The sequence below is a fragment of the Anoplophora glabripennis genome, unplaced genomic scaffold (genome assembly GCF_000390285.2).
Source record: "Anoplophora glabripennis isolate ALB-LARVAE unplaced genomic scaffold, Agla_2.0 scaffold383, whole genome shotgun sequence".
Classification (NCBI taxonomy): domain Eukaryota; kingdom Metazoa; phylum Arthropoda; class Insecta; order Coleoptera; family Cerambycidae; genus Anoplophora; species Anoplophora glabripennis.
Window position 1 is genome coordinate 1 of NW_019416484.1, and position 14,237 is coordinate 14,237.

A 14,237-nucleotide genomic window follows, 5' to 3' on the forward strand; every position below is an offset into this window, starting at 1 on the left:
AAAAAATTTTAAAAATACCTAGTTTTTTACTTATATCTTCGAACCTATGCATTTTGGAAGAATATTGAAAAGGAAAAAAAGTTTTAGAAATGAATTTTACATAAAATTCTGCAAGTTAAAGATGTTTAAATTTATTTCCGATGTTACAAAATAGCAATAACTGACGAAAAAAAGGCAAAATAATCAAGTTTCTTAGATAATTTTTTAAAAATATTTTAATTGCTCCGAGGGCATTCTAATTTTGGTAAAAAAAACTTTAGAGTATAATAAAACAGCACACCAAATTTCATCAAAATCGGTTCGAGTTTTCGCGAAATAATATTTTGAAAAAAATTTTGAAAAAAATTTTCGAATTTTCAAAATGTTGCACAGCCTCAAATAAAACATCTAGATACTTGAAAATTTTTTCACATAGAAAAGATCGCTCAACCTTTCAAATGGTTTTTGAATAATTGAAATCGGTTGATTAGGATGGCCACAGAAAATATTTAAAGTTAACACTCTTTTTGTTTATTTTTAAACAATAATTAGATTACATTTACCAATTTGCAAATTATGTTTTTTTTTAAAATCCAGAAAAAATTTGCTTGCCCCCTCTCACATCCACCTCGAAACAGATCGGCCTCGATCTATATTGTTGTAATATAGTTTTTAAACTCATCAACAAAAAATTAATGCTTACCGCAAACAATATTCCACCTATCCCAGGGCCTGCGCTCATTCCAAGTCCTACGAAGGTCTCTAGTAGCCCCTAAAATGAAGAAACTAACATAAACTTAATTTTTGGATACTCCCAATATATCAAATTTGGTTGAAGAGCCCTTAAATGAAATATAAACATCTTGCAATTAATATGCAGGGTGTATCTTTAAACGGGCGCCATTTTTATATGAAAGTTACTTTTGACGTTTAGAAATACATATCATAAGTTCGTTTTCTCAAATTCCGTCATAAAAATAGAAATGTATTAATAATTTTTCATACCCCGCCGCTGCACAGACTAATTTAATCCCAAACCTAGGTCAACTCCTAAAGTAGGACAAACGTCGTTATGTTTTTAAAGTAAATAAGTTTATATAGTTACAATTTTTTATCTTCCTCCTCAGAAATATCATGAGATTCACAAACTAAGTTAATTTTACTAAACAATTAGCAAAGTATATATTAATATTTCAGAAACCATGCAAAAAATTTAAGTTCTAAAAAACGTGGGAAAATTATTTTAATGATTAGCTTCATCCGCTTGATATCAAAAAAATATGGTGACTTTAAAATAACACGTCACAAATCAGGATACGCAAAAGCAATATGTTTTTACAAAATTAATTTCCATTGCAGTTTCGCCCTCTGATACTCTATGAATTTTATATAATTAGTTTTAAAAAGTAACAATAAATCATAACTCAATTATTTATTTGATATAAAAAATATTATTCCAGATTAGTATTCAGGGGAAAAAGTACACTTAAGAAACAGACCTACACTTAAAGATACACCCTCTCTGGACAATGCAGATATGAGACAAAGTGAAACTTACCCTTACAGCGCCTGCATTATCCGGAAAAATATTAATTATAATGACGTAGGCAGCCGTGGAATATATACCAGCCCCTAGAGCGCCAAACCCTCTTATCGTAAAGGACAACGTTGTAAAAAGGGTGTAATCTTGTACTGTGTGTAGCATCCTAAAATTAAAGTAACGTAACTTTATTTATAAGAATTTTCAAGTGAATTTCGATTGACAATGTTGCAAACATCTCGTATATGTCAAGTACTTACCCAAAAATAACACTGCACACTCCAGACACAAGCAATCCCCCTATGAATGAAAACTTCACTCCTAGTTTTGGTAGCTGACAAGTAAAAAAGTTAAAATTAGTCCAGATACATGTCGGTATTCTTCAACTTACAATTTTCCCGAAAACCGGACATGATATGAACACAACTAAAGCGTAAAATCCGAAAATGTATCCAGCCATCGACTCCGTCATTCCCTTGCTGGCAGCTTCCTTGGGGTAAAAGGGGGCCATGATGGACATTGAGCAGAAACTCATGAAATCCGCAGCACCCAACATCATGAGGGCTACTTTTTGTTTGAACGTGAACTTTTTGTTGTGTCTGAAAAATGAAAAAATGTATTAGTAACTTACATAATATATTTAAAGATGCCTTTTTGAAGATCCATTAAATTAAAATTAAATTGTACATATATGCAACAATACTTTATATGTTTACAGTTACACTCCTGACTTGTACGGAGTAGTATTAACTTAAGTAGTTATATGTTGAAGACAAACAATATAAACAATGAATCGTATCTTCTACAATCGAGCAAATTCTCCATTTTCATTAAGGTACATCGATATGGATTCGCTAATAACAGTATAACTGGGCGTCGTTAATACGGAACGGAGAAATTTATTTTAAAAGATCAGAATACATAATCTCCTGTTAGGTCCAAGGTAAGTGAGTACATCGTAAAAACCATATATTATAATTGACGATTTTTATTAATATATGAATTAACACGGGGCAATAAATATCTCACCGAACATACAGTAGTATCCACTCGTCATTGACAGAATAAGAAAAAATTAACCAGTTCAGAAATTAAATTTTCTTCCCCGTCACCAAAAATTCAATTTGAATAAACAAAATACAGTGGGATTAAGTCTATCACGGCCAATGATGATATTCAAAGTAGGTACGATGATTTTTTGGGTTATTACAGATGTACACTTCCGTAGCCTTAGTTGGAAATCTTCAACCTGCCCTTGTTATTCTCGGGCTAAGCTCTGTGGGGGAGAACCCGCTATCGGAACCCCTAGGCCTGCCCTGATGTTAATTCGGTTGTTATTGTTGGTTATAAGTCGCATTAAATGCTTCCAAACGTTTCGTCGTTATTCACAGAAAATGTCATAGACAGAATCTTTCGTTTGGTGTAATAGTGTACTGCTACATTTTCTGGAATTGTTGGAAACATAGTCAGAGTGGTTAGGCTCAAGGTTTAAAATTTACAGAAATATTAGGCGGAGAAAATTATAAAAAAATGAAAGAAAAAAATCGAACTTTTGCTTGCCAATAAATAATACTATACAGAGTGTTCCAAATTAGTAGGTCAACCAGTTAATAACATATTCTTTGGACTAAATAATTCTGGGACTTTTCTTATGCCACTTTTCATTTCGGAGCCCCATTTTCAAAATACAGGGTGAGAAAATTAAAATTTAAAAATGATTTTTATTGATTTGGGCAATAATCAAAAGTTTGATCAAAAACTAATTTGAAACAGTTTTATTTCTAAAAGAAGTATTAGGCTTTCTTAGGATCACATTAAAAATAATTTTTAGTAAGCAAAATGCAATTTTTCGAATAAAATATCGAAAAACTGTATTAGGAAAATATATTAGGGAAATTTTTCATAACTAAACAACGAACAGAAACAAAATATCACATCTCTATATTCAAACACAACATTTAAAGTTTTTTTAATCGAATTTCAGCATGAAGCAAATAAAATAATAAAAAAATTCACTTAAAAGATATTTAGTCTGTCTGACTCTGAGCTATCTGAGTACATGCCTAATGTTTCAGAATCTTCTAATTCCAGAGCAACATGCTTTTGGTCATATTGAATTGATTCATAATATGTATCTTCCTCTAAAAAGGTATGCCCTGATGATTCATTCATGAAAATAATTTCTAAGGATTTTGTTTTTAATATACAGGATGTTACAAATTAGTAAGTCAACCCGTTAACCAATAACCACATATTCTTTGGACTAAAATAATGGGACTTTTCTTATGTCACTTTTCAATTCGGAGCCCGATTTTCAAAATATAGGGTGTCAAAATTTAAAAAATTATTTTGATTGATAACTACGGTGATTGTTGAGATATTTATTTGAAATTTAGCACATATTTTAATTTTAAGTCAGCACACTTTTTGTGTAATTTTAGTTTAAACTATTAAAGCGCGAACGGAGGAGAGGGGGGTTGCAGCACCCATGGACCCCAAATTGTACGCGGTAAAAAAGCACTTTAGGCTAAAAACCACATATTTTGATTTGGGGCTTGCTGTACGAGATATTGCAACTTTTTTGGATATGTTAGATTTAGTTCAAATTAAATATAGCTAATCGTGATGATGATGATTGGACGGAGCACGCTCCTTAGTTTCCTTAGCTTAAGTCTAGTTTGTAATAACGTAGAAAAGAGTAGGCTTCTGATACATATTATATATTTGTCAACAAATATAAGTCCACTTTAAGGTCAATTTATTGACAAAAAGTCGCGTCCAACTCTATATTTCCTGGCCTGTAAGGTACAGCCACAAACAGTCTTGTAAGATTTTGATTTGGGAGCTCGTTTACGAAATATTCATATATGTCATATTGTAACATTTGTCAACAAATATACAGTCAATTTTAAGGTCAATTTATTTGCCACAAAACCAAACAATGATCATTTCAATTTTATTGAGTAAACTGAAATAAATAACCACTCAAAGCTTTAATATAGCCCAAAAAAATAAAGTCTAATGTCGATCAAATCGATGTCTCGCATCCAAAAAAGTTATAATATTTCGTAAACGAGCTCCCAAATCAAAATCTTACAAGACTGTTTGTGGTTGTACCTTACAGGCCAGGAAATATAAAGTTGGACGCGACTTTTTGTTTCGGTAAGATGAATTTATCACTATAGATGCTAAATATTATGTACAATAACATATTAGCTTCTCAGCTCTTTTTCCTGGCCTATATTGCCGAACTTCCAGGGGGTCCCATGCATATATGTACATTGTACACATATCTTTATCATGTCATTCAGTCCGAAGATAATTTACAATCTGGGATTTATATAAATATTCACTTCACTTATTCAAATTTATACTTTGAGGTAATTTCTATAATTTATTTAGGTACTTTACCCAGGTTGTAAAAGACAATGTATTGCTTCATCTGCGATAAAAAAAATATTATGTTTACGTTCACTAGACTGAAAAATTGATTAAACAGTCTAACAATTTTTCTCTAAAAAATATTCGTTTTTTATTGGCATCTACCTCGATGTGTTGGATGTAATTACTATAATTATACAAAAAAAGGTTCATTGTTCTTTCATTGATACCTTTTATTATTTTTAATGAAGATTGAAAAAATTTAATGAACGTTCTGAAAAAATCTCAATTTATTAAAAAATGATAAAGGTTAATTACGATTCCGCTGTGATGGAGTAATTTAATATTATTAATGCATATGGAAAGCGATTTTTCCTCAAATACAGTAAAAAATATCTACGCTTGAATAGGTACGTAAACATATTTAAGTGTAACATAAAAAGAATTCACTCAGTAGCATTCCAAACAAACATCGCACATCTCACTGTTGAGTTTTCATTTTGATTTCCAGGTTGACCTTTCCTAAAAGTTATCAAAATTTGTCGCGCCGCAATACAGTTAACAGACATCAAGAATCCTTGATGTGGTGACCCGGATGATTCTCCTCATTTCTGCAAGGGACCGGCTTAAGGGGGACACAGGTTTTGCTAGTGGCAAATGACAAATAAAAAGTTAGTTGCAAATAGGATTTTAATGATTATAACATTGTAATTCTAAACTTCGTGATATAACGTTAGTTTTTATCCATGATACACAAAAGATAAATACAATTTTTCAAAATTTACTATACTTAGCAGGGCCGTATTAACCTATGGAGGCCTCTTTTCTCTAAAAAAAAATTCATGCAATCAGCGACTTAACGATATAAAATTTCAAAACCTAAACACTTTTTCGTTTGATTCTAAAAAAAAGTTCACGAAATTACCTCCAAGCTCATTAGCAAGTCTAAAACCGGTTCTGTTTAAATATTGCGTAATTTTGTAATATTATTCTGGTGAATATTGATATATTCTGATTTATAGACAATTTAATCAATTACAGAAACGTATAAACGATACAGCTGGTTTTGAGATAAACAAAAGGAACTAATCACAATTTCTCAAAAATCCATCTAAAGTAGCGATTCAGCCACTGAAAACAAAAGAAAAAAGCTGGCTTGGAATATCGATAAGCCTTAATTATGGCACAAGAAAAAATAAAATGAGGTAGTAGACTTACACTTACAATGGGGTGTTTGTATAAAAAAAATGTTTCCAATAATTTTTTAATCAAACTGGATACCAAATTCTACTAAAAGTTTTTGTGGCATTGGACACAGGATACCATCTGGAAGTACCCTGTATGAACTAAATGTTGGATAGGGTTAGTTTAGTAGGGCTGTCAGAAGTGAGCCGCAAGACATAGGCGTACGCATTATTTTTAAAAAGCAACAAATTGTCTACAATATACCACCATAAACCTAACGGATAGGAATTAATTACGTATCCGCTTAATAACAAAGCAACAGTGTACCAATGTGACGTAAACATACTGCTATGAACTACTGTATCCATGGGTACTGTAGTTCAGTTTTTTCATATGTCTAACAATAAGTGAAGTGAAGTGTTGCTAGAACTGCTACTGCTACTATAGTCCAAACGGTATCTGTTTCAAAAAGTCCATGTTTGGGTGAATCGTATATCCACGGAGATTTTTGGCTTTTTGGCTTTCAAATATCATTAGAAACGTGGGCTTAACTTTTTTAAAAAAATTCGAAAAATGTCATATTTTTCTTCCTATTTAATTATGTGTCTTCCAGAGTTGATTTTAGGCGAAAATAGAAGAGGAAAAAAATGTTTGTAATTAAATTTTACAAAATATGACTAGTTACAAATCGAATGAATCATGATTATTATTGTAAAAATCGAAAAAATCGCCAAAAATGGGGTTAAAAAACATTACTTTTTAGGGAATTTTTTTGGGGTCTTTAAGTTGGGTATAGGACCTTCATACTTGGCTCAAGAAAAGTTCATGTTATGTAGAATCATCACACCAAATTTCATCAAAATCGGTTCGATAGATTTTGCATAATAATTTTGCAATCCAGATTTTGAAAAAAAATTTGCAAATTTTCAAAATTTTGCACAGCAAAAACCAAGGCCCTTAGATACTTGAAAATTTAATCACATATAGAAGGGCTCTCAAGCTTTCAAACTTTTTTTGAAAAATTCGAATCCGTCAATTAGGAGAGCTCTGGCGCTTGTTTAAACATTGGTCGAATTTTTGTACTTATAAACAATTAGAACTTTGTGAATATTCAATCAAATCAAATTTTTTAAAGCAGGTTTTAAAAGTTCTTGGAAAGACGCTTCTTTAAAAAAAAACAGATCGATTGATCAATTAGTTACGTAGTTATAGCCGTCATTTACACTAAATGTACTGGGACATCCGGGCTAATTTTTCGAAAAATACCTTTGGTATTCCGAGTACTTACCAGGTCTAAGATTACAATACTTTTCTTCATTGGCAACCTACTTTAAAACGTGTTTAAAGTTATTTATGCAAGCGAGAAATTCAATAAAATCGTACGGGTGGTGGTGGTGGGGGAAGCAGAGAGCGCGGCCGCTTCGGCCTGCTCGAAATTGAATCGGCTATAACTACGTAACTAATTGATCAATCGATCTGTTTTTTTTTAAAGAAGCGTCTTTCCAAGAACTTTTAAAACCTGCTTTAAAAAATTTGATTTGATTGAATATTCACAAAGTTCTAATTGTTTATAAGTACAAAAATTCGACCAATGTTTAAACAAGCGCCAGAGCTCTCCTAATTGACGGATTCGAATTTTTCAAAAAAAGTTTGAAAGCCTGAGAGCCCTTCTATATGTGATTAAATTTTCAAGTATCTAAGGGCCTTGGTTTTTGCTGTGCAAAATTTTGAAAATTTGCAATTTTTTTTTAATCTGGATTGCAAAATTATTATGCAAAATCTATCGAACCGATTTTGATGAAATTTGGTGTGATGATTCTACATAACATGAAGTTTTCTTGAGCCAAGTATAAAGGTCCTACACCCAATTTAAATACACCAAAAAAATTCCCTAAAAAGTATTGTTTTTTAACCCCATTTTTGTGATTTTTTCGATTTTTACCATAATAATCATGATTCATTCGATTTGTAACCAGTCATGTATTGTAAAAAATTTAATTACAAACATTTTTTTCCTCTTCCATTTTCGCCTAAAATCAACTCTTAAAAAGATACATAATTAAATAGGAAGAAAAATATGACATTTTTCCAATTTTTTTAACATATTGTGCCGCCAAAAGTTAAGCCCACGTTTTTTTTATGCGCATAGAAAAATTTTCATTTCTAGTGATATTTGAAAGCCAAAAAGCCAAAAATCTCCGTGGATATACGATTCACCCAAACCAAAACAGATACCGCCTAGTCTACTACTACTACTACTAGAATTTGAGGCTTAGTTGAAAAAACTTCAAAAAATGTTTTTTCATTCTAACCTGGTGGGACTCCATGACAACGCCTACAAAATTGAAAACAAAACTATAACCTCAAACATTAACTCCTTTCAACACCAACGTTTTATCCCGATATTGTTCTTTTGTGTACAAGTTGGAACGAATAAAACTCACTTTCAGTTTAATCAGATTCAGTTTAATCAGTTCAGTTCATTCACTTTATTTAGCACGAAAGAATATTAGTACTATAACACCACGAGACTGTAATGGGTGAAACATTTATAATGTAACATATAAGGTATTGCAATATTTAAAACTCTTTCACAAAGGTTATGCAAACACAACCTTCTTCAACTTTATTTTAATAAAGTAATCGTTTTCATATCAAATGCAAAGTTTCCTTTGCTGGAATAATACTGATATAAATCAATCAGAGTTTATGTAGGTTTATAGAATATAGGACTGTTAATGACCAAACAGTAGAGCAACAAATTGTCTACAATATACCACCATAAACACTAACGGATAGGAATTAATTACGCAACCGCTTAATAACAAAGCAACAGTATACCAATGTGACGTGAACATAAAAACATTCTGAGACAGCGGCTCACGCATGTCTCGGTCGACACGCTTGGCACGCCATTGAATTGCGGTCCTCTCTGACAGCTCTAGTTACATGTCTATGATATATTTAGAAGTTTTGCCCAGATTGTATATAAAGAACATATCAATATATTGCTTCATCATACATTAAGAAAAATTCATTATGTTCAGGTTCACTAGACTGCAAAATTGATTAATTTTTCTATAAAAAAATATTCATTTTTTATTGGCCTTGATATGTTTGATGAAGTAACTATAATTATACAAAAAAATGCTCATCGTATTTTCATTGATACCTTTTATTATTTTTTAATGAAGTTTGAAAAATTTAATGAACGGAAATTAAAAAAAATCTTAATTCTTATATGACGGAGAATATAACTTATAAAACAAATTGATCATAGTAAATTATGTTTCCACTTCACACAACACGAAAAGAATTCAACGTGTAGAATTCGAAACAAACATCGCACATCTCGCTATTGAGTTTTTGTTAGTAACTCTATTTTGATTTATAGGTTGACCTCTCCCAAAAGTTATCAAAATTTGACGCGCCGCAATACAGTTAACGCTTATATCATACATCAAGAATTCTTACAGTGGTGACCCGGATGATTTTCCTCATTTGTGTAAGGCGCCTGCTTAAGGAGGTACGCAAGTTTGCTGTCATAAGAAATTGGCAAATAAAGTGTTAAAGATACAAGTAGGATTTTAAGGAATATAACATTGTAATGCTAAGCTTCGTGGTAAACGTTAGCGTTTAAATTCATGATATGTGAAAAATGGACACAATTTTTCAAAACTTAAAATACTTAGCTTGCCTAAGACTGCAATATGTATGAAGCCGGTCCTGTTTAAGTATTACATAATTACGTAATTCTATAACATTGTTCTAATGAATATTGATTCTGTTTTATTTATAGACAATTTAGCGAAATACATAAATGTAGAAACGTCTCACAGCAGGTTTTGAACTAAATAAAATTACCTAATCATAGTTTCTTAAAATTATTTCTAAAATAGTGGTGCTACCACTGAAAATAGAGCCTAATAAGAGAAAATAAAATCTGGTAGTAGAGTTGTAAGAGTGATCTGTTATACCCAAGACCAGACTCGTCTTAAATAGCAAAATTTCGTCGTCATCTACAATACTTACATGTAAATTTAATTTTTTGTATCCATAATAAAAATTTTAGTGTTTTGTGACTTCATATTTAAGTAACTACTCTCCGTCTTTTTATTGTTAAATAAAAGAAGAAAGACAGAAGTATAAGATTTTAGTTACTCCTTATTAATAGATGGCACATTTAAAACATAATTTAATGCTACAACTGTATTGCCGCCAAATTGTGAGTGAAATAATGATTTTATTTAAAAGTGGAAAAATACCAGTTTTTTTCCACATTGTTTGATTATATGATAAAATTTGAATAGATGACAAATACATCATTCAATCAAAATAAATGCAACATTCATCTAAATAAAGAAGTTTTGAAATGTTTTCTATGAATATACCGCAAATAGTAATACAATTATTTAAATATAAAAGGTCGTTAATTCCAGTGAAAACGAACAAATGCTTAGCGACAGAAATATAGGAAACGTCCGTCGAACTTAGGCAACCAACATTGCACAATTGGCACTTTCACTTAAAAGTTCCTAAATCTCACGTCATCAATATCGGGAAAAATTACATATTAATTAATCACAAATTATTGTATTTTAACGTAATCTTGATGTCACTGTTTGAATAATTTTTAATTTTAATGGCCAATGCGAAGGTAATAAAAATTACTATTCAAAACAAAATCATTTATAAAAGCTTTGTAGGTATATTTTAAGCGGATTGAGATGATTTTTTTAATCATGTTCATATACACGACATTAAAGATTTTCTCACAACTTGGTAGATATGAAACAGATATTTTTTTTCTTAAAATGTACTTTTCCATTGTTTGAGTTATGAAAAACCCTCAATTTTTCTCTAAAACAGTACTAAATATTCTGATCACAAATACGTGTGAATTTTTTGAAGAGTTAGATATAATATCAAATTTAATTTGAATGTAACAATACAGCATTTAAAAACGTTGAATATCGATTTTGTAGCAAATTAATTATAACTAGAAAAGTGCACGTATTTAATACTTTGAAAAAAATTCGTAATCCCCTCTAGCAAAATAAAGAAGTTGATTTTGTTCAAAACTATTACCTTCCTAAATTAAAGATACAATCTCGTAACCACATTGGCATTATAATTCAATTGTAGTATATTAACAAATTGCATCTGGATTGCGTGTGTAATGGAATGACGACAAACTATTTGGATCGCTAAAGGTGAAGCGTGTAGAAAGTCGCAAGATATTGACAAAATAATGGAGATTTTTTTACAAAAAAAAATGGAAACGTCTTGAACAACAAAATTTTAGGTAATTAAAAAACATCCTCTCAAATAGAGTCATAAGATATTAAAGTTAATTCAAATAAATTCAACATGGTTTTCCAAAAAAAAATCCTAGAATCAAAAAAAATTTAAAAATATTTTTTTTTTCTAAAAGTTTTATATTTTTTGTACACAATTTTAACCTCTGAATATTTATTAAATCCATTTGCCAAAAGGCTACCTAAAGGAACAATGCTAATTAAAATTTGAAAATAGTAAGATAGTAATAATAGTAGCCATTTTCGCGTTTTAGTCAAGAATAACAAAACTACAAAATGTTTCCTTAAAATATTGCACTATTTACAAATTTCACGACGTCAGTTATGTGTTTTTATATTAATAATATCTAAACATATTATTTGATTTTTATTTTGATAATTACTAGCCATTTCCTTGATATTGATGGTGTAGTTATGTGCTAATTGGGGGCATGTAACCCTTACACTAATTCCTTTAATATCATCAGTTAGATCTTACCTCATATTGTCTATGAGGTAAGATCTAATTTACATAACCAAAAAACATCGTTTGACTTTTTTTAGGAAAAATTTTATTGAATTAACTTGAATTTACTTAATCTTTATAATAGATTAAAATATTTTATATTTCTTAAGTTTGGTTTGTTTTAATTTGGGCGAATGCAGTCTCATCTGCAACAAAGCTATAAACGTACGCAACAAACACTTCAAAATCGCCTTATGTTTAATTAAATAAAAGAAGTTTTTCCTCCTGGTTCCAAGGCTTACCAGATAGTTGTGCACTTAGTGGCTGGTTCAGCTTTTCAAGGTTCCAAATTCCTAATTACTCAATTTTTGTATGTCGTGCAAAATATGGATTTATTTCCACATATGGACAAAAATTTAATTGTTAATTTAACACCATAACAACTATTACTGACTGCATATAGAATAATCTACGTAAATATTTTTTATATTAAATATATATCAAATACATAAAATATTTTGAAAAGATTCATTTGGTGCGTACAATTGAATTAACATTTAATAGTTTATAGGCCTTATTAAAAGTTAATAAAATTCAAGGAAAAGGGTATGATTTTTCCTTTATAGGTGTTATTAAACTAAAATCTTTGTTACTTCATCAGGAAATTATTGTACTCAAAAGAGATATTGCGATTTTCTATGAATTGTAATATTTATACATAATATTACAAAATTATTGATATGTTGCGATATAAACATAACCTTCTTTTTATCTAAGGTTGGTGATAAATTTAATTTTATAAATTTTAATTAATATTTCAGATTATTATAGACGTATTTATTTTATTAAATATCATCAATATTATCTTCATTTTATAACAGAAGAATATTTTACAACAAGTTTCGATGCCACAGGAAATTCCAAAATAAAATAGATATTAACGGAATTTTTTCTAAACTCACCTAGATGTTGTAAACAAACAAATTATTGCGGATGTTTTGCTAACAAATAAATGGGACAACTTTAAGACTTTGTGAATGGTGACTTATCTAATAAATTTAAATTTATACAGTAACAAATACTTACTTCTTCTCTTTTCTAGGAGAAAAAACCTTACTGTTAGTCCCGCACACTCTTTCTCTAGCATCAACACTCCCTGAAAGGGTTGGAATTTCGGTTTTATTCTCGCTTTCCGTCTCTGCCTCAGCTTCGCCCGTCAAATCTATCCGTATGTTCTTTTGACACTCCATATCTCTTAATTATTTATTACAACGAAGTGTTTAATCACAATATTTACTGTTAAACGAATAAATTTAGTTCCTACGCGGTACCAGTTATAAACTAAGCAAACTTCATCAACCACCATTGTCCTTTCCGCGATTTAGTTTATACGAAGGTTTGACGAAACTATATCAAGCGGGTGACTCCGAGCGAGAGTCGAACACTGAGAAGTGTATAAAGGAAGCTCTACCTCCTCATGTATTTAAAAGCTAGTCATTTAACAGACAAATTGTTCGGTGCTCTAAATGGTGGGAATTCTCTAATTGTATCCATTATATAGTGGAAAGCGTATCATAAATATTAAAATCTCTGGGTCGACCGCAACATAAATTTTGAGGAATTGTTACTGGGCGATAAACGGGTGGATATTCTGTAGGCATCGCTCGTTTTTCCGGAGAAACGTCCTGTTATTTTTTGATCTTGTTTATCGGCGGTCATTACTGCAGATAGTATGTGGAATAATTAATTAGTGTTATCTGTCTTTTGACACGGTTCAATATTCCCTCGTTTCTTTTGTCTGAAGGCAAATATTTGTTGCGTTGGCTTAGATACTATTATTTATTTGGGGCATAGTTATGAAATGAGTACTTTGAAAAAAGCAGTTAAGGGTTCTAATTTTAATGGATTGAACCAATTCAAACAAATTCTATTTTTTTTTTAGTCCTATAATTCTTAAAGAAAAACAACTATGTACTCTCAAAATAAAAAATAATAACGATGTGTTATTTTATTAATAATATTTAGGGATATAATTTCAGATAATTATTAATTATTAGCTGATTACTGGTATTGCTGGTTGGGACGATATTTTGAAGAATTTAATGGCAATTAATTCTTTATACACCACTTCTCTACGATAAAAAATTGTTGCTTTAGAAAGCGATACAGTCTTCGATTGATGTTACTCCATGGTAAAGTTTTAAATCATCAACAACGTGATATATTACTGCATAGATCGTTCATAAAAGTAGGAAAAGTAGTGATTAAAGGTTAGAACCTTGGGGAACCCCCGATATGACCACCCTATGATGAGAGATTATAACGAGCGTTCAAATAAAAACGTGTTCGAAGTTGGCTCTGACACATTGGACGTAGGGAGTAGCTTATA

General features: G+C 30.5%; 1 protein-coding gene across 1 annotated transcript; it reads right to left on the bottom strand.

Annotated features, from left to right (window-relative positions):
- Nucleotides 1–601: 601 nt before the first annotated feature.
- On the bottom strand, nucleotides 602–13,357 carry LOC108909448 (MFS-type transporter SLC18B1-like; the record flags this gene model as incomplete). The annotated part of the gene is made up of 5 exons (XM_018713787.1): nucleotides 12,935–13,357; nucleotides 1,911–2,118; nucleotides 1,780–1,853; nucleotides 1,538–1,685; nucleotides 602–751 (listed from the first exon to the last, which is right to left on the bottom strand). Coding segments are annotated over exons 1-5 (744 nt in total), but the record flags the coding sequence as incomplete, so codon positions are not given.
- Between the last annotated feature and the right edge of the window lie 880 nt (nucleotides 13,358–14,237).